The 27,794-nt window shown below is 42.1% G+C and overlaps 1 protein-coding gene across 1 annotated transcript; it reads right to left on the bottom strand.

Annotated features, from left to right (window-relative positions):
• Window positions 1–1,033: 1,033 nt before the first annotated feature.
• On the bottom strand, window positions 1,034–21,265 carry pkd1l1 (polycystin 1 like 1, transient receptor potential channel interacting). The gene is made up of 54 exons (XM_087845508.1): window positions 21,075–21,265; window positions 20,447–20,581; window positions 20,114–20,289; window positions 19,115–19,258; window positions 18,679–18,983; window positions 17,566–17,629; window positions 16,495–16,660; window positions 15,783–16,022; window positions 15,437–15,569; window positions 15,150–15,353; window positions 14,849–15,027; window positions 13,945–14,148; window positions 13,653–13,816; window positions 13,332–13,562; window positions 13,064–13,231; window positions 12,737–12,808; window positions 12,478–12,657; window positions 12,314–12,391; window positions 11,956–12,098; window positions 11,598–11,718; window positions 11,357–11,492; window positions 10,933–11,125; window positions 10,386–10,442; window positions 9,951–10,301; window positions 9,642–9,869; window positions 9,325–9,438; window positions 9,035–9,186; window positions 8,816–8,916; window positions 8,349–8,547; window positions 8,151–8,234; window positions 7,607–7,814; window positions 7,116–7,222; window positions 6,882–6,981; window positions 6,662–6,790; window positions 6,339–6,512; window positions 6,053–6,239; window positions 5,862–5,953; window positions 5,446–5,756; window positions 5,250–5,334; window positions 4,970–5,155; window positions 4,768–4,886; window positions 4,582–4,692; window positions 4,385–4,493; window positions 4,162–4,230; window positions 3,867–3,952; window positions 3,541–3,775; window positions 3,331–3,435; window positions 2,932–3,072; window positions 2,666–2,800; window positions 2,258–2,482; window positions 1,900–2,064; window positions 1,557–1,709; window positions 1,346–1,443; window positions 1,034–1,250 (listed from the first exon to the last, which is right to left on the bottom strand). Exons 1-54 carry the CDS (start codon window positions 21,263–21,265, stop codon window positions 1,034–1,036), a joined length of 8,460 nt encoding a protein of 2,819 aa, XP_087701634.1.
• Window positions 21,266–27,794: the final 6,529 nt, after the last annotated feature.

The following is a 27,794-nucleotide window of genomic DNA, read 5'->3' as shown; positions in this document are numbered from 1 at the left end:
TTTATAGGTTAAGAGTATCTGTATTGCTATCGACATAGGCAATACTGGCCCTGTGTTTACTTGGTATTGGATCGATACCAAAATCTGGAGTATTGAACAGCACTACTCTTTGGTCTTCCCCTTTTCCTCCTGCCTGTCACATCTATCTACAGAATCCTTTGGCCTCTATTCCTTCTCCGCACATGTCCAAGCTGTCCAAACTGCTCAACCTGATCTGTCCCTCTGATGCCCTCATTTCTAGTCATGTTTATTCTGGTCACTCCCAATAAAAATCTGACCATGTTAAGCTCTGTCACTTCCAGCTTAACCTCCTGTATTTTTGTAAGAAAGCAAAACTTTTATTCGTACAGCACATTTCAAGACAGACATCACAAACATAAAAAAGAGAAAAAAGAAAAGTTAACCAAACACAAATCTAAAAAGATGAGTTTTTAACTGTTTGTAGAAAGAGACCACTGAGTTTGCAGATCTCAGGCTCAGAGTGAAAAACTTCCAGAGTCTGTGCAGTAAAAAGCTTTGTCACTGCCACTGTCTCCAAATAGATTGATGGATGGATGGGTTACAAACTTTTGTGCTAACAAGTTTTTAAAAAGTTATGCTACTACTGGGTAAAAATAACAAAGTAAATGTACCTTTTTGTAGATAAATTAAATAAAAATATTAATAACAGAGATTATAGATTATAGATATGAGATTATATCTCTCGGCTGGCCTGGGAATGCCTTGGTGTTCCCCCGGATAAGCTGGAGGAGGTGACTGGGGAGAGGGAGGTCTGGGCTTCTCTGCTTAGGCTGCTGCCCCCGCGACCCGGCGGATGAAGATGGATGGATGGATGGATGGATATAAATAACAGCAGATTTGTTGCTTCAAACATTTTAATCATGACATTTACCCACAACCTCAATACCAAGAAGAAATGAAGTAGAAGGTTTGTTATGCATATATCATGCTGTACTATTCCACATGCCTTTACAACAATTAACAAATATAAGAGTGAAAAATGAATTCATGATTTGCTATCTCCATGAGGACTCTAGTGTTTATCTGGGACTGCTCTCCCAGGGTCTTCATGGACCAGAACTTTCACCAAAACCTCTGGTGGTGAAGTTGTATAGGTGGTCTGACTTTTGCCTGCTGACTCTGGGCATTTTTTGCCCTTTAAACTATCGTCAGATGCCACAACAAAGTTGGAGGAAGGGTTACATCCAGTCTGACCTCTCTGCTGCAGGATGTCCTTGTTAGCCTGGGACCTAGAAGTGTTATAGTTAGTCACATGATTACGTTATTCACCTTTAGTACCTGCTTAAAAATAATACCTATAATGGGTGGAGTCCATTTCTGTTACCTGAACAGGTGAGACATAGTTGGGGTTCCTCCCAGATTTAACAAACATTGGTCATCTGAATGTGTGCCATTCATGATTATCTGTGACCTTGCTGAGCCCTAATAGAATCACACAGAGTTTCAAATATGTTGATTTTACTCCTTAATTTTTTTTTTGTGTGTCTTTAAACAATCAAAGTTTATTTGTATGGCACATATATAGATGGATTCACCTGTGAGTCCATGTTGGAGGGCTCTGGTGTGGGGGAGATGACAGGACTGCTCTCCCTGTAGTGATGGGCTTTGAGGTGCAGGCTGTCAGAGAGGGCATTGAGTCTGAACAACAGTTCGTCCACTAAACTTTCACACTCCTCGAGATAATAGGCCTGAAAAAAGGGAAAAGTCTATTTCTATATTGGAAGGAATCAAAATAATTTAGTCAACTGGCACATTTCTAGGAACAAAACAAGAGCTACTGACCACAATCTGAGTGTTTTTAAATTCAAGCTATATCTAACTACATAAAGCAAGCTAACTGTTCTGTATTTTTTCTTCTTTTTTGAAACTGTTACTTACCCTCCCCTCTGTATGGTTATCAATTCGTGCTTCTTCATGTTGCCCAGTAGTCAGCTTAGAGACCCTCAGTCTGATGTAGTTTGCCAGTTCTGCAATGGTGATCAGATTCCTCCTGCTGTGAGATCTTCTGGCACTTCTAACCAGTGAGGACATCACACCAATCACCTACAAGAAAGACAAGATTCTTACAGAACAATGAGGTGATCTCAGATAGGGTTGCTGTCTATCACAGAAATCAACCTTTTGACAACAAGTTTTACAACCCCCCCCCCCCCCCCCCCCCCTCGCCCACACACACACACACAAAACAAAGTAACCAACCACATAAACAAAAAGTAATAATATGGGAAACATGTACCACTGCTGTCCACACCACAGCAGACAGATACAGAACTCCACAGGTAAATACATCACAGTCAGAGTGGAGGAGGCCTCTGTTATTGCTGGTGGCTCTGAGTCCCCGGTAGAGGACGCAGGGCAGAGTCCTAAGGAGGACGTGAATAGGGCTGACTGCCCAGGAGCTTTGAATGTGCAGCAGATGACCCAAGCAGGACGATGCCATCAGCAGGATCACACCTGAAATCTAGCAAAAGAGAAGATTCAACAATTTCTAGTCATTTTGGCAAGAACACTTTGCATAAAGTACAAAATATATCAAATATCACCAATGTAGGTGCAATAAATGTCAACTGCTTTATTTTGCAGCAAGTACTATTACAGTGCTTGGAGTGAAGACCTTTCCTAAGGAGAGTTATAAAGTGTTTACCATTGGCCATAAAAGACTTGAGAATAAGCGGGCAAGGAGTTTAGCAGGGGTGGCAAAGGTCCTGTTCACCCTCAGCACAGCCACACACTTGATGGTGAGAAGGAAGAGCATGATGCCACGCAGAGTACGGAGAAACTGTAGAGGCAAACATATCTCTGCATTCTTAAAATGTACTCTAACTACAGTGCAAACAAGCCGCTCATAATGATCGCCTCACAGGGTTTATTCTTTATTTTCCAAGAGAAGGTGCTGTAAATTTCTCTCACTTGTTCCCAGGAAGCGAGGAGTCGAACGTCCACACGGCCTCTGTGGTTGTTTCTCTCCAGCAGCTCTGCAACGCTCATGATAACAGCGGAGTGATAAATGTGACACACATAGTGCACAAGTGTCGCTGTGGGCACACCGACCTGCAAAAGACCGAAAGAGGGAGAAAGCTGCGTTCACTGTGCTTCATGGATAATTTGACCTTCAGATGATATTTCTGTGTGTTTTGCTTGTCAGGGTTGTGAGATAAACAGCCACAGGTTACTTTATCCTTCCAGTGAGGTCGTCGTGATCTTGTTTGGATTAGTGTGTGTCTGACTGAGAGCTGGTGTGTGCGCCTGCTTTATAAAGTCTTACAAATATTTATGCTGGAATGATTATTTTGTCTCGGGCAGACTTACTTCCACCCAGCTGCAAGGTGTTGTCCAGTATCCAATCAGCCCTTGCTGTCCCATACTGGACACTTGGCATGAGATTTGTATGAGAGACAAGAAGAGGAAGAGAAGCTGGTCAGAGGGGAGGAAGGAGAAAAAAATGTATTCAAATGTGTTGTAAACTTTAATTTGTAGCATCTTTTAGGACACAGTCTAAAAGTTAGTGTAGTGTTTTACCTTGCAGACCATAACAGCATAGTCCCAGGCAGTAGGAGTGTGATGTACTCTGACTGAATGGACTTCCACAGAGGGCAGCAGGACACCGGTGGGGCTCCGCTCTGCAAGCAGCGTCACACTGGTGAACAAGTTCGGTGTGGGGCTGTACAAGGTGAATTGAACCTTCAGGGCCACCGTCCGTCTGTCCAACCAGCCAGCTGAACGCAGAAGTTTCAGTTTTGATGCAGAATCAGACCTGCAGGAGAGGAGGAGAACTGCTGGTGTGATCATTATTTGGAAGCAAAAAAAGGTGAGTTAATCAACAGTTTCCATCGTGGATCTCTCACTTTGTGTGGCCTAAGCCAACTGTAGCACTTGGTCCTGAGTAACAACTAAGGCGACCGCATAGCGTTGTTGATGTCATAACAGGTACCTGGAAATTGTGAGGCAAGAAACACAACTAAAGTACAGAGACAGAATCTAGAAATCCAGATTTTACAGTGCCATTACAAGTTTAACAAATGTAAAGTACAGCATTTTTCTTAACTTATTGTGAGTACTTATAAGTGCAGGAAGTCACGCATTCCTTAATGTAAGAAAATATGAATCTATCCTTCCATCAGTTCATCTTTGGTCACAAACCTCAGTTGGAGAAGTGTCAGATATTTCAATCTTCTGCAGGATTGGCTCTCCAATCACCATATGTGGCTGCTGAATGACATCAGAATGTCAAGATGTGGCGCTTTGGTTTGACTTTATGACTAATCTTAATTTTGAAGGATCAAAGAGACCTGAACACGTGGTCAGAGTTTTCTTCACCAACCTGGAGTTTTAAGTCCCTTTGGAGCTTAAAGTCATAGCTTACCTCTGTTTTGGCTGATGTGTGCTCGTACAGTGACTCTATCAGACCTGTCTGTGACCAGTTCCACCACTCCGCATGCTTTTGTATCGACATAAATGAATGATCACGGTTCCTAATAAAAGATAACATCTGATTTTTCTCTGCTTTAGAAGTAAGTGTGAATGTCAGTGAGATATACAGCAAGAGTGCGCAGGTGCTACCTCACAAAGTGTCTTCTGACAGCTCTGTTGAGCTGGTAATGGTCCCTGAATGAGCTGTCATAGGTTATACACATCATCAGGGAAAGCATAACGACGCTGAGAGACAAATCCCTGCATGAGGAGGAAAAGCACTTAAAAGTCTTACATCAAATATAGAGGGGTGCGCATGCATTCACAAAAGCACACCTCAGGGTTTTATGAATAAGAGCCTCTCTTCTTTTCCTCCTATGAGTTTTCCTCAGCTCTGCCAGAGTCGGTGGCCGTACAAGACCCAGGTACCGAGCTCGCTGTCGAGCTCGGAGCAGCTGTAAACGATAAATAACCGAGTTCACATCGCAGAAGGAACAAAACAGAACAACATTAAACTCTATGAGCGTCTGATTATTACCTTTTTAAGGTGTGAGCGTCGTTTGTAGGGAAAAGCAGACTCAGTAAGCTGCTCTTCAGCTCCATTAATGCCTCTGTGGCTCCAAAGTTTCATAGCCTCAATATTGAATTCCCTCATTCTGAAAAAAGTATGAAAGTCTGATATTTTTCTGTGCCAACAGGAGACAGCCAAGGCCACTGCAAGTATCTGTAAAAGAAAAACATCAAGATGATATTTTTATTTAAGGTTTGTGCCATTATTTAGTTGTGTAGCTGATTATAAAAAGCACATATTATGTTACCAAAGATGGCTGAATGATGAAGATGCAAGACATCAGGGAGATGAAAAGAGAATGGATCCAAAGCAGAACCTTGCCACTGTTAAACCTAACACATCAAAACGCACAGAGAGGCTTCAACAGCGTGACACTGACACCCGTGATACAATATCATAACAGATAAAACAGCAGACATCACAATGAACATTACTTTCACTACCTCATTCCCAGCACTGCACAGAGCACCAGGCAGGAGAGGGACAACAGCAGACACAGAGTCCAGGCCAAATAGACACGCCGCTGACATGTTGGTCTTTCTCTCAGTTTGTCATCATAATAGCTTCCTCTCTCAGAGGAAGCGTCTGGTGAACATCGTCCTTGGAGACCTTTCTCTTTTTGACCTTCATCTTTTGCCCTGGACAAACAAGCTCTTTGGGTTTCATGAAACCTGCTGCTGTCAGAAAGGAATTCAGACTGTTTTTTGTGGGGTGCTTCATCAGCATTACTGTATGAAACCGACAGGTCTGCGTCCTACAATAGAAAAAGAAAGGTCAGGCAGTGATGTTAGAAGCTGTGAGAATGAAAATAAGGAGAAATGGAAAGGAAGGGAATACAGAAACTATTCTGAGGTGTAACCTGGTATTTCTGCATCCAGGATTCATCCCACTGCTGGAGGCCGCTCCAGGAGAGACGGCGGTCAAACGTGCTGTCACTTAGTGAGAGGGGGTCTGTGAGGAGATGATGAAATAAAAGGATAATGAACAATTCAAGAAAGAAAACAACAAAATTCAAAAAGAGGTCCACATGTCCACAGAAAACCAATTTACCTTCAGAATATTCCTTTTCAGTCTTTCTGCATTTTACACGATGGACTCGTGACCCCGTTGGCTGTACCGCACGCAGGCGAAACAGGAAAGACACCGCTGTTGCTACGGGCAGCACAGCTACCACGCTTACAAGCCCATTTGTTACAGCACCAGCGGACACATCGACAAAACCCAACGCAAACAGCGGCTGCAAATACAGAATAAGTAGATGGATCATTGAGCTGTAGGTAAGGCATTTCAGAGATCTTGCTCACCAAATCTTCAACTTTGAGGGCTTTTTACCTACCTGATCATCCGTTTGTGCGACGATTACTGCACCAACACATGCGTACCCCAACAGCAGCAGCAGACACACACTTAGTCTTTCAGTATGTGTGAAGGAGCTGGGAGAGGGGCAGCTGTACACGGATACCCACGTATGGAAATCAGCCAAGTAGTCATTAAGCTTGAGACGCAGCATCTGCAATTACACAGAGGGAGACCTGGGGTGACACAGCAGCAAATATTACATTAAGTTTTATGCCTAGTGTAGATTAACTCACTGTGACGATGCCTTGTGTGCAAACAGAGAAGCCGAAAATAGTTTTTATGTGAACATGAGTGTTGTACCTGAGCAAAGTTTATCCCCTGAGTGCAAACACGCAGCATCCTCTCCACTCGGCCATCGCCTTTGCTCGCAGCCAGCCAGCACTGGGCAGCAAACAGCCAAGAGCATCCCACCACATGCCCTCTGAGCACCTGAATAACAAGTCAAACCGCCTTAAAAGTCCACTCATCAATGAAAAGGTGTGTTCACAAACAGTTTTTGTTATAGTATTTTTTTTATTACCTCAGATACCTCCACCTGTGTAAGGTACCAATCAGGGGAAGGTCCAGAGTTGTCATGCCAGATGTGAACCCCCCACACTGGGCCAAGGCTTTCTGCTGCACTGTGGGGGAGCGAAGACACAGAGATTATAGCACGTGGTAATGAAACATTACACTGATTTATCTCCCTTTTTCTTACATATTGAACACAAACACAAAGAAAAAAATCTTGTTTCTAAATCACTGAGGATTTTACCTAAGTATGAAGGTCTCTTTAGAGTTCCTCCTGAACAGAGTGCATCCTGGGACTTGTAGTTCTTTTGTCTGTGAGAACCCATCTTCACCATACAGTGATATGAACACCTGGTCAATATATAAAGATTAAAAAACAAAACAAAACATTAGTTTGGGAAGCAAAACTTTTAAAAACGTTTTTTATGTGATTAATTCTCTTACACTAATCCATAACATGTTCTGAATTAGTGTACGAAAAATATTCAGATAATTTAATAAAGCATGTCAAACGGCATCAGGTGCTGCAGAATGAGGAGTGTTACAGTTTATCTGCTTTACCTGCTCTGTATGAAGGGAATAGTATGTGGAAAACAATGGGAAAATGGGAAAAAAGACAACAAAAAATGAAATATACAAATACAGTGGCCATAAGGATCCAGGAGGAGCATATTTTGAGAACAGCTAAATACCAAAGGAGCTGATAAGTTTGAAAGAAACCAAAAACAGCCCTGCCTTTGCGCTCATACGGGCTGCAGAGCTGAGACCTGTGCGGGTTGTAACTGCGTAGAGATACGGATCAGATGCAGAGTTGTCAGACAGGTAGTGAACCCTTTGACTTTGCGTGGCAACAACATCAGCTCTTTTACACGCCGCCAACCCCGCGATGTACAGGCACACGAACAGCAACAGCATGCCCAGCACTGTCAGATCGGTGGATGCGCTGAGGTTTCAGAGAAGCAAAGAGAAGGAGAGAGATGCCTTAGAGGATGTGTTAAATATCAACACTAATGTTATATTTTTATTTTTCATCTACATTTTGTTTGCAAAAGAAACTTAGCTTCAACAGGTCAAGAGGTTGATATATTTCAAAATGCAAATAAAAGAAAAAAAAAATCTAGCAATCCTGTTTCATTTTATTACATTTCAAACCTGATGAGCAAAAAAATCCTACTGTTTCTTTCTCCCCCCCCCCCCCCCCCTTTTTTTTGGTAAAATGCATGTAAAAATATGGTGCAGATCAGTGTTTTTTGTTATTTTCCAGGTCTCGGTTGGTCACCTTAGGAACGGGTTCACATCTGCTGTGCTGTGGATGCTCTGGATCTGTTGCTGCTTCACGGTCAGCGGTCTCAAACGGTGGCAGCTAGGATTCAGCAAATATAAAGAAGCATGTTAATCACCTCTGCATCCAGATTTGTCCTCTAGTGTGTGTTTGTTTTCTTATATTCTCACACACAGACACACTCACATGCTTTACCTGCAGCTGACAGCTGAATCTGTGTCTGCTAGCTGTGTCCTGCAGCCCTGATGTGTCCAGGCCCCCTGCTGGCCGTCCCAGGACAAACACAGACTGCTGTCCACTGTCAGACTGTAGCTTATCTCTTCAGTCAGGTGATTGGCTCTGGGTGCTTTACCAAAATCAGCATTAAGCAGTGCCAAGTGACCAACACCTGCAGCTGGAAGTTTTGGGAATTTGTTACAATATTTCCCAGCGAACTTACTCAAAGCATGTACATGTTAGAAAGATGACTTGACTGACTCATACTACTGAGCTAAAACATACATGGATCAATTGATTTCTATTAAGTTTAACTGAGATTCTGGGTAGATTTTTCACTCCACAAATAGACGATCAGTCTTAAAAATACTTTGTAAAAGGACAGAGAATTTAACAGAAGGAAAGACCAGGAGGGCAGAAGAGTCAGAAACAGAAAATGGTCTTACCGCTGAGGTAGGATGAGGGCAGAGTGATGCGTGAGGTGTTGCTCTCGCACCTGTAAATCTTGTGCAGATGATGCATTCTAGGAGTCGGCTTTTCAAACATCCTGATACAGTGGACACTCACGGTTAGATATGTGCCACAGTCTCACCTTTCAGTCAAAACTCATTCAAATTATTCTGTTATTATCTGAGTATGAGTATAACACGGTGCTGTAATAATACCTGAAGAGCACCATGAGGGGAAACGCCTTTTTGGTTGTGGGTCTGAACACTAGATTGAGCTGGATGGACTGCAGCAAGTGTTCCTGGGTAATGTTGAAGCTGTGGTAGTTGACCTGGCTGCGCAGGAGGGTGAACTCCCACGAGGAGCTTTTCTGCAGCAGAAATGCAGTCTCGTGTTGTTGGAGTAAAGATACAACACTGCGCGTTTTAAGAATTTCTTTTAACAAAATCTTATTATGAAGAACCTCTCATTTTCCACAAACAAAAGAAAAGGACGATCAGCAGCTCACGTTTCTTTGTGTGTGACGAAGCTCGGTGTTGAATGGTTGAATGAGGGAGGAAACGTGGATCCTTCTCCTCGTGTTGCACTTGTAAAGACTTAGGTCAACCACTGGTCCACTTAACTGGAAATCCAAAGAACAAGTAAGAGAGATGTCTCACCTTTAACCCTGTTAAGCTGAACCATGAAATAACTGGTAGAAAATGTATCGTTCACAGTTTATGTTAAACAAACAAAACCGATAAAGGGGTTAGAGTTAGAGTTAAAAGTCTCACTGATGGTATAGATGTTAAATCACCGTATGTGCAACTACTGAGCAGGTCTCACCTGTGTAGGATTGGCCCAGGTGTAAGGACTGTGAGCAAGCTCGGTGAGCACAGTGAGGACACACGGTCCATGCTGGAGAAACAGAATCTGGATGAAAGAAGCAGGCATGTAGACCCTGACTGAGCCACTGTTTATGACTGTGGAGGTGTTGTTTTGGGATGCAGCATACAAATTAATGAGGCTGCTGCTAACTCTGTGCTCCTTGGTCTCATGAAACAAAATGTACTTCTGGAAAACAAAAAAAGGAGGATGAATTTCATTAAAAAACTAAAACTGTGGAGAAATAGTTTTAAATGTGTTTTGTCTCACCAGCATGAGCTCTGACGCAGCCTGCAGAATATCAGCTACGAGCATCACCGCTTGCTTTGCTGGAGGTGAACTTCCTTGTTTGATGTGGCCACTGGTGGATGAGTTCACTGCAGTGCTGTTTGGAGTGTTTTCATCATTTCTTAGGTTTCCATCAGCAGTTGAGTCTTCTTGTGTAATGTCAGGTGTGAAGGTGCAAGTAGTCACCACCTGAAGGCTGTGTGAAAGCAGGGTGAGCGCTGTATTGAGCACCTTCTGGTTTATAATGTAGTGGCAATAAGCGCTAGACGCAGAAAACTGCTTGGACATCATCTGAATGTGAGCTGTTACTCGTTTGGCACTTGCTAGTGTCACCTAAAAGGAATAAAGGAAGTATTAGAAACAATCTAGCATCTACAAGCCTGCTCCCAGTTTGGTTTTGTGAGTCCAACCACTCACCTGACTTGTAACTCGTAGCAGGTCGTTCAGAATGCAAATATTGTCTGTCATTGACTCCTAGAATGGAAACATAACTGAATGATTAACAGTAAATGGACTGGTTCTTATACAGCACTTTTCTACTCTACATCAGCACTCCAAGCACTTTATACAACATGCCTCATTCATAAAAACACTTTCCTTTTTGATAAAGCTTATAGTTAGGACTGGATCAGGTGGCCCTGAACCTTCTCTTAGTTATGCTGCAGTACACTAGGACTGCTGGGGGCATCCCATTATGCACTGGGTGTGTCTTCTTCATTCACCTCCACCTGTTTATACACCAGTATTGCATTCAGAGGCTTAAACGAGCATTGATTATTAGTTGTCTTTTGCTCTCTTCTCTTTCCTTCTCTTTCCCCTCAGAGCCACGTGAGATGCTTGATTTTTCTTTTCTTGGATCAAAAGTTGATTTTAATGCTACCGCTCTTCCTCCCAGAGAGGCGGGGCTGTAAAACAGAAAAAGAACATTGTTGTGTTTTATCACTCGTGCTGTCGTTGTGTTTACCTGATCGCTGCTCTCAAGCTCACACAAGGTGCGAATGAGCACAGTGCGCATGTGCGTCTGTGCATGTGTGTTGGCCTCTGTTTCCAGGCTGAGTCTGTTCAGGATGCTGGTGAGGAGGCTGATGTAGTTACGAATCTCCACACTGTTCCCAAGTTGCACCAAAGCCGACAGGTTCCTCAGACCTGACTCCGACCTGGAGATGGTGAAAGTAAGGATTTGCATGTTCTATAGAATCTATATTATTGTTGACTTGCTCAGATTGATGCTTTGTAGTTTAACACACACAGTCGTTCTTAACAGCAGCTTTTTGGCTGACAGCATAAAATCCCAGTGCTATTTAAATCACCAGCAGGCCCTCTTAAGTAGACAGCATGAGACATCTGCATATCATATCATCATAATGTGATCACATGGGGGTTCTTACAGCTCAAGATCAGGATCATGATGGGAAGAGGAAGATGAGGCGTCTCTGAGGAAGCTTGGTTGGACTTGCACTGTGACAGGACAGGGTTTGGTAGCTGACCCATACGTGCTGCTTCTTATTTCTGTGTAAATAGTTACTGCGGCGACAACAGTAATAAGAGCAATAAAAAAATAAGGAAATATTAGAAAAATAATAATTCTGTTAATGCTCCTTAAGCAACAGTGTGTCTTTGTGTGCTTACCTTTATAGTCATCCCTGGGGTCACCTGAAGGAAGGCTGAAGTAGTACTGGAAGTCTCTCCCCTGGTACAGTGTCCTGGGGAGTCGGTCTCCTACACTGAAGCTGTACTCATACACTAAGTCCTTTGGCACACACACACACACACACACACACACACACACACACACACACACACACACACACACACACACACACACACACACACACACACACACACACACACACACATTTCTGTGAAGACTGACATGCCAGGACCAAGGTCAAAAAATTTGGGGTGGGCAATGTCTTGTAATAAAAATGCACTTTGAAAATCTTTAATCAAAGCAGGAAGAGTGTTAAAAGCATGCAACGGGAAATACCTCCTTCCCTGAGGTGCAGAAGATGCTGAAGTGTGTGTGTAACTCGAGTCCTCTGACAGGCTGCACCTGGCACGCCAAGCCCTCTGGGACAGGATTGGTCTGTAAGAACAGCTGAGTCCGGCCCAGACGCCTGCTCTGAGATTCTCAATTCATCAGACAACAATCGAGAGGATCATTAACAGACGGAGACTGACTTTAAAGGCAATGTGGGCATTTTAATGTTCAAGTTAAAGTACTGCAGTAAAATGTAAAAAATAATATATGTCTGTGATTTTGGCCTTTTGTCCCATTATCCTGTTTTATAAATCTCTAATAACTCTCGCCTGGGCTGGTCTATATGTAGCCATCCCAAACTTACTGGCAGTGACCTCCAACATGTATCTGCTCCTGGGCCTCAGACTGAAGGGCTTGATCTTGAGAAAAGAACAGGAGATTCCTGTAGAGATTTTTAAAAGGGGAAAAAAAAGATGGCTAAATGCTGACACAGTGGCAGAGAAGCAGGAATTTTTCTGCATAATGTACCTGTGTAAGTAAAGGACTCAAAGAGGCCTCTGTTCAGAGGGTTTCGAGGTAAGTCGAGCAAAGTCGGTGCCTGAATTGCCACAAAAGGCTTAGAATCCACTAGATTACTCCCTTCATCTTTGTGTAATCCCATATCAAACATCGAGACGTCTCCTGCACTGAAGCTCTCACCATCTTCACCTGGGAAAGATCGTGAGTGAGTACCAGTAAAAACCATCTCAGATAAGAAATAAACAGTGATCGTAGATATGAAGTGTACCTCTGGGTCTCCCTGCTGACATCCCTGGGTCGCCTTCCTCTGTGTTTGGAAAGGGAGCACCATAATCTGGATCTGTAACAGAACCAGCTTTAGTGCAATAATGATAACAGTCAAGCAACATAATATTGCCCCATATAACTGAAAAATATTCTTTATATCGGGAAAAAGTTATTTATTTATGATGGGAATTTTCTTCATGTTGGTTCCAGGTTGGTAAAACTCTCTGTATTTTTATTGTAATTTAATCAGTTTAAATTGTGCTAACAGCATCAAATTATATATAACTTAAATAGACTGAGCTTATATGGCGATTTTAGATTTTCTCACCTAGTCGACCACTCGCATTGCCACTCTCCAGAACACGAAAAGAAAAGTCCCAGTCGGCAGAGGAGTCAGACTCCACTGAAATTTCACTGCTAATGTCTCCTTGGATCAAGTAGTTGGAATGTAAGACACCATCATTGTTGAGAACACGTTGACTAGACTCTGGCAAACCTGCGGGGTGAGGAAAGAAGTCACATTTAGTGACAGAGTGGTACGCTCCAAGTCATATATATATATATATATATATTTGTTTATACAGCTAATAACACACCAGCTTTGTCTGATGTGTCTCCACTCCTGTTTGTTGATGCCCCACTATCAGCCAGGTCCACATCACCCTTTCTGGTTTCAAAGGTAGCCACGGTAACGGGTGAAGAAGATGAATAAGGGGTCGTCTGGGTGTTCTGTGACACATTTGTAACAGGAGGGTGTAGAGTAGAGGTGGCAGGACTTTCCATGATGGCAGCCATGGTGCTGAGATCTACTGTGTAGCAAAACGGGACTAGAATAGAACACAAGATTTTCTTAATTTAATTTCCATTTTTAGGCTAATTTTTGGGGGAATTTTCTTGCAAAGTGGCACTGAATTTACCTTCTGTGAAAGGCTTGGATGAAGCATTGACCAGGTACAGACTCCAGGTGTACTGGATGTGCTGTGCAGGAATGTGGCAGTCTTCACACACGGCACCGACAGAGAACGACTGATCCCAGTTCACACGGTCTCCCCGACACTCAGGGCAGTAAATGGACAGCTTCCTGGATCGGATGCATTTAGGCGCATGTTAAACGTCACTTAAGAATTAAAGTGCTGCTTTTAATCAAACACTTCTATTTGATTCTGTTCGGTTATTTGATTCAATTGAGACTTTATGAAGAGGTCACACCCGATGAGGTTTGATGTTACAGTGAGGAAGGTCTCTGATGAAGCTGAACGCTCTCTGCTTTGGACAGTGAGCGTGAACTGGAACTGGTCAAAGTTGGTTTTTAAGAAGCTGGCTGGAAATTTGAGCACTGGCGACGAAGTGGGAATGTGCTGGTTGAAGCAGGAGCTGGTGATGGTGCTCACTGGTTTACATGCCCAACTGTAGCTATACAGAGAAAATCAGAAATTCTGTTAACTTCCAAACACATATTAAATTTCTCAAGGTGAAACAAATACAACTAAAAATGACTAAGATGTAGGAAAATCCACCAAAATATAATATTTACATATTTATTGGCAATTTTTGCCATTTATTTAGTTATAGCTGAGCCCAATGTTGGCAACTTTTGGCAATTACAGCTCAGATATGCCACTGGCAAATGTTGTGTGGGCCAGACATGCAGCCGAAGGACTTTGAAAAAACAAATGAGACTCTAGGCACCCAAACTGCAACACAGAGACGAGAAACAATAGCTTTCTGCGGACACAGCTCACTAACCAGCTTCAGAAGGAGCGGATCTGGAGAGCGCAGCTAAGTGAGCAGCTGCAGCAACAGGAACACACCCATCATGAACTGCTCAAGGCAGAGGAAAAGTCTCACGCTATAGGACAAACTGAATTTTGATCCAGGAGTTAAATAGTGAGTAAGATACCCTCAGTCAGGAGGAGGACCTAAAAAGCAAAATCTCAGCAAACCTTGAACTGAACATTACACTTACAGCAGAGGTAGCGGTGAGAATGGGAACGCGACCACTTCCATAAACATTTAAAACCAGAGGAAAGTGAACATTCTTATCTGTTTTTCCTCATTGAGGCAAAATCTTCTGGCTTGTTGCCTATTAAAGGTGTCAGGGCTCAATTTCTACCTGAGTGGGTTCGTGGGGAAGTCAGGGTCATAAGATGCCTGCCCATCCAGGGTTACTATGGTGTTCCTGTTGTTAAGGAAGATGTTGGTGCCACCCTGGATGAAAGCCACAGGAGGGCTCGGCATCACCTGAACCTTTACGCTGTAGTTACTGTACACCACACTGCCGACGACCTGAACCTGCAGGAGAAACACAAGCCTCGATCATTCGTAATAATAGTATAGCAACAGAAATAACGACTTGAAATGGAGAGACCGGCCGTTAAATAGTTCTTCTGTATTATTGTATTATTATTACACACCCTGGCTGTAGCCGTATAAGTATCATACTCCAGGAGATGGCTTTGCACTATGAGGATCTGCCTGTGTGTGTCTGTGAGAGGCAGCGGCACTGCCTGGCCTGCAGAGTCACATAAAGTCCAGGCGTAGCGCAGGCCTCTTGATACATCACAATCCACTTCCGTTTCGTACGTCACACCCAGATGGACAGCCTCATATCTTCGTACCTAGGTGCAAAGAGAAGGTTGTATTGTCTTTTATTAACTATGCTCTGCCATAGTGTACGTGTGAGGTCTGGACAAAGAGCTACCTGTAGTTTAAGAGGCCCCATGTTTTTGACAGGTGGAGGCTGACAAGGCTGGTCCACAACAAAGATGTGGCTGCTCAGGGAAGCAGAGCTGACCAGGTTAGATGCCGTCACTTCGACTCTGAACTCTCCCGTTCTGGGGAGGAAAAACATGTTTATTAAGCACACTTGTGTTAGGCTACATGTAATTTTCATATTTATCTGAAAGACAGCGAGACATACTAACAAGTTTGTAAAAGGAAAATACAAAATTAGAGAATCTTAATCCCAACTTAATCTAAACTTAAAGTTCGATTTGAGTTTACAAGGAGAATGAAAGCCCAAAATCTTGTTAAACTCTCTGACTCACCTGTGGAAGATGTGCCGTTCTGTGCTCTGTCCAGACTGGCTTGTTCCATCCCCAAAGCTCCACAGGAAGTTGATGTCGGTCCCCATATTTACCCGGCAACTGAACACCACTGTATGATTCTGCAAAACCGAGGCCCGGTGGACCAGCCTGTTGAGCTTCACTGTTCTCTGGACTACCACCGGGAACATGTCAGAGGTAACGGCCATCTTACCATGTGACATGATTACAGACACATTATACCTATGGTGATGAAAGGTGGGATTTGAGAGGGATTAGTTTAATTCACATGGTGTTTGATTTATTTAATCATATTTTATTTAGAACCTGCTGAGCTATCGTGTTTAAAGACATAATGACACACAAATGCTACCAAAAACACAACCTCCTTGGTGCACGTAATAATGTGGGGATGAAGAACGTTTTTTTAGCGTTAGAAGACTTGAGAAGCACCAACCAACAGAGGCTGGGTGATGCTAGTTGTTTGCCAGTTTCTGTTATGACTGTTAGATTACAAGTTAAAATTTATGCATGTAAACCAACTTCACATGTTTTACCCTTGTGACAGTTTTGTTGACTTTTTTTTAACTGTCAGGATTTGAAAAACAAAACGTATGTAACCTTGTCCGTGGATGAACACTTTTTAAGCTCTGGCTTATTTAAAAAAATCTCCAATTATTTTATTTTAAAAATGCTGCACATGCCTCGCTATTACCTGCCAGGCTTTAGGTATTTTCTAGTGATGGTCCTAGAGGTAGTTGTGGCTGATGTGTAGTCTCCAAAGTGCCAGACGAACACTGGATCTGGTACGTCAGTCACAGCTTGGAAGATTATATCTGTATTTGTTGGATATGCTTGCCTTGCTGCAAAAATCCTCACAGCTAAGGATAAGAGACACACATGGTCATTACAGATAAATCACACCAAAGATAATGACACTAATTAAAGATAACAACAACAACAAAAAAAGACAGAAACATTTGCCATCAGTGCTGTGACTCCTCGGTGGTTACCGTTTTAGATTTAGTCTCACTTGTGGTGACAGCTTCCTGTTCTTTGTACACACTCTCACACCTCAAGTAAAACACTTGATTCTCAGCCTGACGCTCAAATGCAACCGTCCTAGTGTGGTTGAAAAGCTAAACCGTGACCACTTCCTGTGCTCCTGTCATGTAGCTGCATTTCCTGTACAGCAGTGATGAGCTCACCAGCAGCGAGGCACGTTTGACCCCGGTGCACCTCTAAAATAAAACCTAATGCTTTTGAATACCTAACTCCAGGTCTCCAACTGGATCTTGACTCCGATCTGTGTTTGAAAACAGAGCTGACTGTGTGGGTTAAAGGCCTGTGATGGAAACATCCCCATTCCACAGTTGCCCTGTTTATCACAGCAACGTGATTGAAAATAACACCTTGAATAATTCGCGACCCCACGTGCCTGGCCTAGCATGACCTCCCATGGATGACTTCTGAATGTACGGATGCATGAACTCCTAGTAGGCCTCGAGACACCACTGATGAATGATGGCGGTGGAGAGGATCAGTGCTGTGAGGTGATACTGTCCTACAGCAGTGGCGATTGAGTGCAAATTGCAGCTGGAGTGGGCGGAGGTGTGAAGGTTATCGAGGTTTGACGTGTGAGGGTACCGCCGTGCCAACAAACGAGATTGTAAGCATATGTGATGCTGCCATGGTCGCTCTCATAGGCGGGGGCTACATTTAGTGTGAGGCTGAGGACAAGCAGGTGTTTCATGGTGGTGAGCAGCTCTCACAGAAACAATCTCACCTGAAGTTAAATGATTCCCACACAAGATCCCTTTAAGGTGAGAGCAGCCGGGAGATAAGACCACCTGCAAGACCACACGACCACATACAGAAAGCACACACACAAAGGCACACACCAATGTGAGATTAAAGGATATCTCCGTTCATATTTGATTTTTCTTCTCATCGAAGAAGGAACACAATGAGCATAAATGCTTTTAAAATCTTGTATCTCTTATTTCCCGTGGATTTATAGCAGATTTATGGTGTTGGCTACTGCTTAAATAATGTTTGAACACTTAACCTTCTACTGTATCTCAGTTTGAACACACCAGTGGCTCTGAATGAACAAACTAAGCTCTGAGGAGCTTTGATGAGCTTTAATGAGCACATCAAGGTTGGCTTATGCTCTTTTCCTTGTCACCGTAGAAGAGTTGTGTAATGACTCACAAATACGTAGTTATGCTAATCAGTAATTTTGAGTATTATGCACATTTTGCACATTCAGCATACTGAGCTGTGACTCCTAAATAACCAGGAAGCGAGTAATAAAACCTGAATAAAAGTTTCATTAAGAGCTTTTTTCTTTGTTGCGTTTTTTCCAAGATTTTTAGTTTATTATTTATATGTTATGATTCTTTTGGAAAAACTCTAGATGCAAGTGGTTTAAAAAAAAGAGTTACTGGATTTACCAGATGAGTATTAATCTAAAGAAAAGGTTTTTTAAAAAATACATTTAAAAAATACATAAAATACATGAAAAACAGGGCAAAAACATCCAAAATTATTTATCATATATGTTGAATGTTCAGTTATTTTATATTTTTTGGTTGTTTCGTTTTTCTTTTTTTTTTAAGCTAACATGCACAGCTGATAAAATTCTTTGAAAAGCTGACAATTCAAGTGAGCAAAACATCTTTCTTATATATATTTTAGATATATAATATTTTTATATTAATATTTTCTTGCTGGAAAATAAATAACAAACAGGCCAAACTGCGTATATGAGCTTAACATAATAAACACATAAATCAATTTACCATTATAAATCCCCAAATAGCTATTTCCTTTTAAAGCCAAACCTGACAAGTTAATTAATTTAGACTCATTTATAAGTTATTGTTGTGTGACTTACCACTGTGCTGTTCAGACAGTGTGGCTGTGAAGGGGAAGCTGTTTCTTCTTCCCTGTGAGTAAAGCACCAGCAGAACTCAGCTGCTAATCCGTCACTCACAAACGCCTGCAGAGTGATGGGATCGGCCCGATATGCAGCCACACCCTCAGTCACACCGTCAGAGTCCAAGTGAACCGTGGGGATACAGGAGGGAACATTCAGGGGGCCGTGGAGCAAAGACACCGTTAGGTTCCCTGGAAAGGGTGGCAAAATGTACAAGTGGAGGGTGGAGGAGAGTGTGGAGAGAGGGTTGGAAACGGTGATGTCTAAAAAGAAAACAGAAGACAAAAAATACAAACAGAGCAGACAGGATTATTCATACATGATCCCTTTCTTAATTAATTAACTGATGAAAAAATCAACAGCAAACACATTAAATTTTCTCTGGTGAACTTACTTATTTCGTATTTGCCTGCAACATTCAAAATCCAATCGGATGACACAGTAAAGGAGCCATCATCCGTCACGTTGACCTTTAGGGTCATTCCCAGAGACTCCACAGTGACATAGGTCAGGGCCTGGCTGCTAAGACCCAGGATGCCTGGAAATCACACAAATAATCATGCAAAGGATAAAAAAAAGAGCTTTGATATAAAGTGCTTAAAATTCTACAAATCGTGGAAATAATACACAAATATTCAGAGGTTATTAGCATATATTCCAACATACTTAAACTCATTAACAAGCATCAGTGCAGTCCATTAACTTTCTGAATAAAGCATTGTCTAGCAACTATACAGAAAATTTCAGTTTCTTAACAAAAGAAAAACAATCAAAATAATTTAAAAACCTATTTATTTGCAATACATTGTAAGTAATTTTCATTCAAATTCTTCAAATTATATTACGTTTAAATGTACAATATATATCAAACATTTAACACATACTAGATACTTGTAATGACTTCACACCATACAACTGTAACAACAAAAATGTGTCTTATGTTTGATGTTGCTTGTTCAGTTTCTGTTGAAACACGTAATACATTTTGATAAGTATAATTGTTTTTAAGGAAACATTTAAATCTAAATTAAAAAATAAAGAATGGAAAAAAGACTGAAAAAAACATTTTAAATACTGAGTTTACAGATCCCGTCTGCCTGTGTGAAAACATGAATAATATTACTTGCAATAATTTATATCAAGAAATAATATGATATAATAATAAAAGTCCAATTTATAGAAGCCAAAACTACAAGTTCTACATTGTGTGAGACCACAGAAAATACACAGTGGGATAAAAGTAAATTAAATTAAAACAATTTCAGATACAGATACGCAAATAATACCTGACAGTGGAAACTAATAATTAATGCATTCTCCTAGTTGAAAGCACGGGGGGTGAAGAGTTGCATTTCAAAGAACTTCATTGTTATAAAACACTGCAGCAGCTGACCTGGCGGCTGATTGGAACGTCCAGCGAGGTTTCCTTTCACTTCAATGACAAAAGTCTTCCCAGCCTCCAGTCTTGCTGGAGAAGTAAATACACTAATGTTGTGCAAAAACGGCCCTTCAGTTCTGTAGAGCGCCATGCTTCCATCTTGTGCTTTTCCAAGAGGTAAGTTCAAGGTACTGGAAGAGAAAAGAAGTTATCCAGGACAAAAAGCTTCTTGCTTTAAGCTTTTAAAATGTGCTTTAGTGATGACACGACAACACAAGTTTAAAAGAGAAGAGAAGCGGCAGCTATAGTTAGACATCAAAAGCAAAAGAAAGCAATCTGCTACCTCACCTTTGTCTTTCACTTCCTCCTTTCACATCCTTTGTTCCTTCACTGGGAGATGTCTTGAAACACTCTCTAAACACCAAACCACTGAGCTGGTTCCCACAGTAACAGGTCTGTGAAGACAATGCAGCAACTCCATACCTTCCAGAAAAAACACAGTGAAGGTTAGTGTTTTACATACTGAGAGCACATGTCACATGTCAGATAAGCCTTTGTTGGTATTCTAATATATGATGCTTTAAAATTCTGTTACATCTTCTTGAAAACAGCACTTTTGCTATATATACATATATATTCTTTGTTTGTTTGTTTTCTGTATTAGAGATTTGCTATTGGGAATTTTTTTTATTCACAAATTTTATTCATAAATTTAAAAATATTTTTGTAATTTCTTAAATTATTTCAGGATGAGAATAGATTAAGATTTCTGAGAGTTTATTTTTAAGTGCTTTTACACACAACAGATGATGGCTCAAATATGCAATAATAAAAGGTTGCTATAAAAATTTGAATATTTATTTAACCTGTTACTGTCACCACTGTCAAACAATTTCAGACAAGCATCCAAATTTCATCTTCATCTGTAATGCCCCCTGACCCGGAAAGCTCTTTTAGCATTTCCCCACCAGCTCACCCCTCATCCAAGCAGTGTGCAGAGCAGGCTACCGGGTCAAGGTCACGGGCACCGACACCCGTGGGTCCGTGAAATCCGAGGGAAGAGCTCGCGCTGACGCATCCGATGAACCAGGGTGAACTCTGCTGACCTGATGAGGAGGCCAACGCGGACAAGGAGTGCAGTGCAAAGAAGACAAAAGCGCGGAGCATGACTGCTCGGACACGGGCCTCGACTATAGAGCGAAACTCGGGATGAACTGTGATTGAGGAGGACGCTTCAAGTGGGAGAGAACGAGAGAACAGGAGAGAGGAGCAGGTGCACCGAGACCTGCAACTGTGCATACAAGGTGTGTGGGAGGTGTGAACACAGAGGGTAACTGTATGCAAATAATGGGTCAAAGACCACGTGAGGGAGGAGAGAGATCGCTTTAATGATCGGGAATCTAACAGAAAATCACGGCCTTTTCTTGCTATGCAGGAAACACTATTGTTGTTATTACTAAGTTTAAGGCGCGTGTTACCCTTCTAGTTATTTAAAGGTGAAGGCTCAGGTGCCCTGCACCTGCATGTGTGAAGATGGAGTGATCCCCGACTTGCCTTTGCTAATAATTTGTGCAAAGCTTAAGGATGTTTTTGAATTTAAATACGAGAGCAGCTGCTTCGGAAGCATCAAAATGCCCGTTGCAAAATAATAATAATAACACTGTTAGATTTTAATGCAGCAACGCATGTCTGCTGCGGTGTAAGGTCACATGTCAGTGACACCCAATGGCTGGGTGTTTTACTGGAGTATGAGACTTGCATCAAATAAAGCCTCTGCAGCGATCTGAACTGCTGCTTCGTTTGTGGCCAACAAAGCATCATGCGGCCTTTAAGGCAGAAAACTGAGACTACGTTAAATGGAAAGCCGCAGTGAGAGAGAGGAACGGGAGGTGTTTGCTTGGTTTTATTCCAAAGATCCGGCACCATGATCATAAGAATTCTGCTTGACACTGAATTAAACTGCACTAAGCTCAGGTGGCCTAAAGCGACCTGGTCACATGTTTCACGTACAGGTTATAACATTTACTGAGCCATTAGACACTCAGTGCCTTTTAGTGATTTGATGCCCAGCAGCCCCTTTTTCTCAAGCGAACTGATCCAGAGGATGTCTCCAGACTCGTTTCTCCTCTGTCACCAGAATTCCAAACAAAGGACAGAATTCCAAAGTAATCACATGTCATTGTTTTATTGTGAGAATGAGACGCTAGTTTATATTCTGAAGAAGCAGCCTTGAATCACCTGCCAGACGGCTTGAAACTGGTCGTTAGACAGACGACGCTCGACGCCAGATCACATTAAAAAACATAAATATTAACCTTATTAAGCATTAGATTCGAAGTCTAATGTGGGCTACACGTGTAGCTTTATTTTAAATTACACAAGTAAAATGGAAACACGGGGACAGGTACTACAGAGAACTGTGTGGTGTCTCAGGCTGTCCCCTCTGCTCAGGTTAGGTTCGTCATTTATTTGGTTAACTGAAATAAATTCCAAATGCTCGCGTTAAACTGGTAAATTTAAATGAAATCTCACCAGCAGTGATAATTTTGTGCTAAGTTTGAGAAGTCTAAGGTTGTCAGCTCGGACACGAGACAAAGCGTCCTCTCAGTGGGTTTATTTTATCTGAGCTGTCACGCCGAAAAGGGCAAAACCACGACGGAACCGGTGTGACTCTTCGGAGTCCAGCTTTGCCCGTGAGCCCTTTTGCTGCAAACCAAGTCTGCGTCGTGTAGCTAACTCCGCCGGTCCACCTTAAAAAGCTCTTCCGGTTTGTTCGACATCCCCTTTAAGAGCAATTCCCAGGGCTTGAAGTTAGCGGCAGGGGGCGCTGTCAGACCGTGCCATCTCTCCATGAGTGGAGGAATCAAACACATTTCTCTCAGAGTATTTTCATACTGAAAACGCGCACTTTGTTCTGCGATTTCGTTTCATCTCGTCACTCAGGGGTCCCCAGAAGTTTTTGCACCGTTAACACATCACGGAGGCATGCACGTGGAACCCTAGAAACCGGAACTAATTTTGGCTTATCTTATTCCACCCCCCAAAAAACAACAAAACAAAACAAAACCCAACCTGTGGTACTTTATATTAATGAGTGAGCTGTGTGTGATAGTGAAGCAGCTCCGCGGGTGAAGCTTAATTTGGGATCTTCAAATCGAAGTGGGGTTGATTCACGTGAATTAATTAAGCTGCAACGAAAACGTGTTACATGCTTTATGCTTTGGCCACCTCCCCTCCTCCTCCTCGTGCACCTCTGAAGACCCAAGAGTCCCCACTGATCACACACTGAGACACATTTTTCGAATCAAACCCTAAAAATCAGTGGTGGCGACGCTGCGTAATACCCCGCTGTAGACCCGGGTGAATCGGGAACCCTCCCGCCCCCTTTTTTCATTCGTTATTCACGTGCCTTCCCTTCCCTGCGAAACATTTAACACTTGATCAGAAAACGAAATATTCTCGAGGACCGGCCGTGTAACGGAGAGTCCTCCTGAACGGGCGAAGCGTTATGTAAGCGGCTGCAGCTTTGCGCCCCCACCGAGGAGGACACGGAGCGGAGAAAATAGCACGGCTGACTCCGGGAGACTGGAGCCTCTCGAGGTGGAGCGATGATGAAAATAGATTGTGTCTCAGTGATGTTGGGTTAGGGGTGCGGAGGAGGGATGACAACTCAGTCACTTTTTTCTTTTTTCTTTTTCTTTTAAATTTGCGCACAACTGAGCGCATTCATTTGAAGGCAGTGCGCAATGAAACTGCATAACAGAGCAGATCACCCCATGATAATGTCAGACTTTCTTTCCGGGTGTTCAAAGCTCATAAAAAATAGTATTACGTTATCGTGTGGTGAGAGGAGACAGTCGAAGCACTGCTTCTAGCTCTAAATGATGTTTCCTGCTTAGTTCTCCCAAATATAGACCTGACAGTGGTTGCCTGGTTCTTTGCGCTTCCTTTTTTGTAGCCATTTTATTTCTCATTTTATAGAGGAATATTAACCCAGGACAGCCCATAATTTGGCTAGACTTTCATCAAATTGCATTAAATATTCTAGTTTATAAATCTTTAGGATTCAAAAAGGCCTGCACTCAACAGACTCCAGTGACTTTTGTTATAGCAGATACAACAACTGTGCTTTTTTTCTTTTCCTTTTCTTTTTTAATCAATTTAAGTTTGAGAAAGCTGCCCTGACTGAGTCAAGGATTTCCCCCCGCCAGTATATTTTCCTGAAATGGAAACCAGACCACAGATCATTCATTAAATTAAGCAATTTGTGAGCCAGCCTGTTGTAGGTTGAAGGGGGCTCAGGTGTGGCCACAGTGCTTCCCAATTCGCCATGTTTGCTTGAGTGAAATATTTCTAAATGTTAGCCACAGTGGCTCACATTTACACAGAAAATGACAGAGATTCAAAGGAAAAAAAGAGGAGGAAAAGATGATAATTTGATCCTTATTTATTTATGATGTCAGGCCTGTGACATGTTGTCGTTGAAAACATGCCAAGGTGAGCAGATCAGGCGATGAAGGCAATGATTTTGCGCAAGAGGTAAAGAGACTCGCTCATCAACCAAAATAATAAATAGACAAATATCAAGAAAAACACAAAAAAGTGAGGAAATTCATGACCCCTGTAGCACTGGGGTGTATTTTTACTTCACAGAAATTTTTTTTAACTCCGCTTGTTGACCTCTTTTCTATTAAATACAGGCGAACACAGTGGCGTAAATTGGATGGATCATTCATGATTAAGCGTTTTGTACACACTGACTTTATTCATAAGATCTAATGAAGTCCAACGTCATCATATCAATACATGTGATTGTTTTGGTGATGATTAATGAATGAACGAGACACTGGACCTCCGTCTCTTCCCGATCGGCTGATGTTTTGTCTTTATTTTTTCTGTATTTTTTTTTCTCTCTCCCCACATCTGTTCATCTGGCGATTCGAAAAGCAGAACACTATTTGATTCTTGCCTTTGCGGGCACAGCTTGTTTAAAGGCACTTTAAACACGTCCACAGTTCAAACGTGGCATACACCGTCCTGGCAGTGCTGGGAACAAACATGTGAGAGTGAACAGGTGCCTGCAGGAAAGTAACCAACAAGCAAATACATTAAAAAATAAATAAATGGTGACACAAACAGAAATGATTTAGGCAATTAAGCAGCAGGAAACCAGAGCCCTGGTTTATTTTAGATCTCAGTGATGTATTCATATTTAATACTTGTTTCCTCTTTTTGAAGCACATATGTTTAAAGTTATAAGTTAAACAAGCGTATTAAAAAGCTATTTGACGCGCGCTGTGGGTCTAGTGAGGAAAGATCTCCCCAGGCTCACATTACGTTGTGCAAACAAGTTTCAGTCGTGCCAAATCATAAGCGAGGATCCAGTGTAAGGCACAGATCTTATCAAAGCTGGATTACCAGGAGCGATCCTCTGTGTTTGAGAATACAGAAGCAACGTTCAGGAAATTAGCTTTGGTAGGATTTACCCCCAAAAAATAAATAAATAAATAAAAGCAACAAAAAGAAAACAGAAACAATTTGATATTTTGTCTATTAATGTATTTAGTGTATTATATGCTGTGGGGGAATTAAAGAAAGCGCAGTAGCAATTATTAAAATCTTGGCAGAGTCACGAAAGCTAAAAGAAGAAAAGGCAGCAATTAAAGTCTCTGTTTGTCATAATGAACATAATCAAACAGCATGTGTTAATAAGCAATACCAAATACAACGACTACATATATGTCCGCTTAGTTTGGTTTGTACATTTGGAAAAGCTTCTTACTAACCACAGAAATTATTCCTAACTGAATCCCTCTTTCTTCCCATGTTGTCTCCAAATACTCACTCGATATAAAGAAGGGGGGGGGGGGGGGGTCTTGAAACCTTACCTGACAAAGGCCCACACTGCCTCCCACACCTCCCCAAAAAACATCCTATTATATTTCTCAACCGCCCAATAAAGAAAAAAATCACTTGACTGGGAGAAGAAAGGAAACTCATCCAGTCAAATCTGCTTTTGTCACGTTATGTCCTCTGCCTCCTCCGCGCCCTGCAGCACTGAAGAAAAGCCCGGGCTCTTCATCTGTCTCATGTTTGACAAATAGGCTCCTATTGGCGATGATATCTGTCGACTCAGGCAGAGAGAAATGACACTGACGTACTAATAATCGATAGTCAACAAGCAGTGGCCTGAATGCATGCAGGCCACTGGTAGACTTTTTTCTTTTCTTTTCCCATCAGTGTTGTGGGCATATTAAAGTGCGTGTGTTTGTTTGTGTTGGTGGCTTTTATCCAGCCTGTCGGGTTCCCAACTCGCTGGTATGAAGGGGAGCGGGAGGGAGAGGTCAAAGGTCACTGCTGCATGTGGCCGTGTTCAAATCCTTCTATAGTGTGCAATGTTCTCAGCTGACCCGTCGTGTTATAGAGGGGGCAGTGTCCAGATATTAGCTTTCAGAGCGTGGAACATTTTAATCAGCTGATCTGGGGCTTTAAATCCATTTTGTTCAGGAGCATGGTTTCATGGCAAAATACTACTACTAATAATGATATTAATAAAAAATAATAATAATACCCTAAACATGCTCCAACATGGCACGTGTTCAATCATTCATGTAATGGGATTAGGCAAGTTTTGACAATGAGCAACTGGAATTCAACTTTCAGACCTTGAATGGTGATTTGTTCGTATACCTGATATCCTTTTTAGCTGAGGGGCGCCTTCATTGTTATTTTCAACGAAAAGCAAGAATTTCTGTCACACTGGCTGGAGTTTTTTCTTTTTCTTTGTTTTTTTTTATTTCCTTTTAATGTGTGACCATAAACCAAATTTTTGCATATTTTTCACGACCAAAATTGTCGCCACAGAAATCAGAAGAAGAAAAGACACTTTAAATTCTTCGTGTAGTTTCGTGAATGATCAGCCAGTCAGATCAGCCAACCTTAATAAATTATTCATTTTTTAAAAAAAAACTAACATTAAGAATATGGTGTAAGCAGAGCTATAGGCCAGGGGAGGGAAAACTTGTTAATTGATGAAGTACAACAGGACTGTTTCTGATCAGACTTCCTAACACTCTCGGTCCCATCTTGGTTCATAGCTGTGACTCGAGGTCAGCGCACGTCATTGCCTCGTTGATAACTGATTGGATTGTGCGTTAAAAGTTCAGCACTGGGCTGACTCTGTCTCTCCTGTCCCCAGAAAAGCCCTTACAAATGGAGTTGAGCTCCATGACGGAGCAGAAGCCCTCTGGCGCTGCTTTTCCCCGACCTCCTCTCCATCACCCACCCACCCACCAGTCCCCCTGGCCAGGGAAATCCACCAGACTCCAGCTCTTTGGACTCCCTGTGTCTTTTCTAAACTTGCTTCCAGCGCTTCAGGCTCGGTCATTAAGTCAGAAGCATTTAAATTTAATTTATACGGCTGTATAAGGAGATTTTTTTTAAATAATAATAATATTAACAATAATAATAATAATAATAATAATAATAATAATAATAATAATAATAATATATAAAGTTGCAGCAATTTACTTCCCATCTCTTCCCCACACAGGCCGCTGTCTTCTTCTCTGACCCCGGGTCTGTGCAGTGGGATCCCAGGCAAACCCCCGGGAGAGCAGCGCTGTTTCCTCCTTCGCGTTAAGACACGATCGCGGTTCAATTGAAAGGAATGGGGGAGATGTTAATGAAGGGGAAT

The sequence above is a fragment of the Neolamprologus brichardi genome, chromosome 9 (assembly GCF_056152115.1).
Source record: "Neolamprologus brichardi isolate AB-2024 chromosome 9, ASM5615211v1, whole genome shotgun sequence".
Lineage (NCBI taxonomy): Eukaryota > Metazoa > Chordata > Actinopteri > Cichliformes > Cichlidae > Neolamprologus > Neolamprologus brichardi.
The sequence above is the reverse complement of the archived record's forward strand: the minus strand, read 5'-3'. Positions and strand labels throughout refer to the sequence as shown.

Coding starts and splice junctions, on each gene's coding strand:
- pkd1l1 (XM_087845508.1), bottom strand. CDS start 21,265: ATGCTCCGCGCTTTTGTCTTCTTTGCACTGCACTCCTTGTCCGCGTTG. Junction 15,354..15,436: donor TGGGGCCTCTTAAACTACAG/GTAGCTCTTTGT, acceptor CTTTGCACCTAG/GTACGAAGATATGAGGCTGT. Junction 8,917..9,034: donor CCCCTCATGGTGCTCTTCAG/GTATTATTACAG, acceptor CCACTGTATCAG/GATGTTTGAAAAGCCGACTC.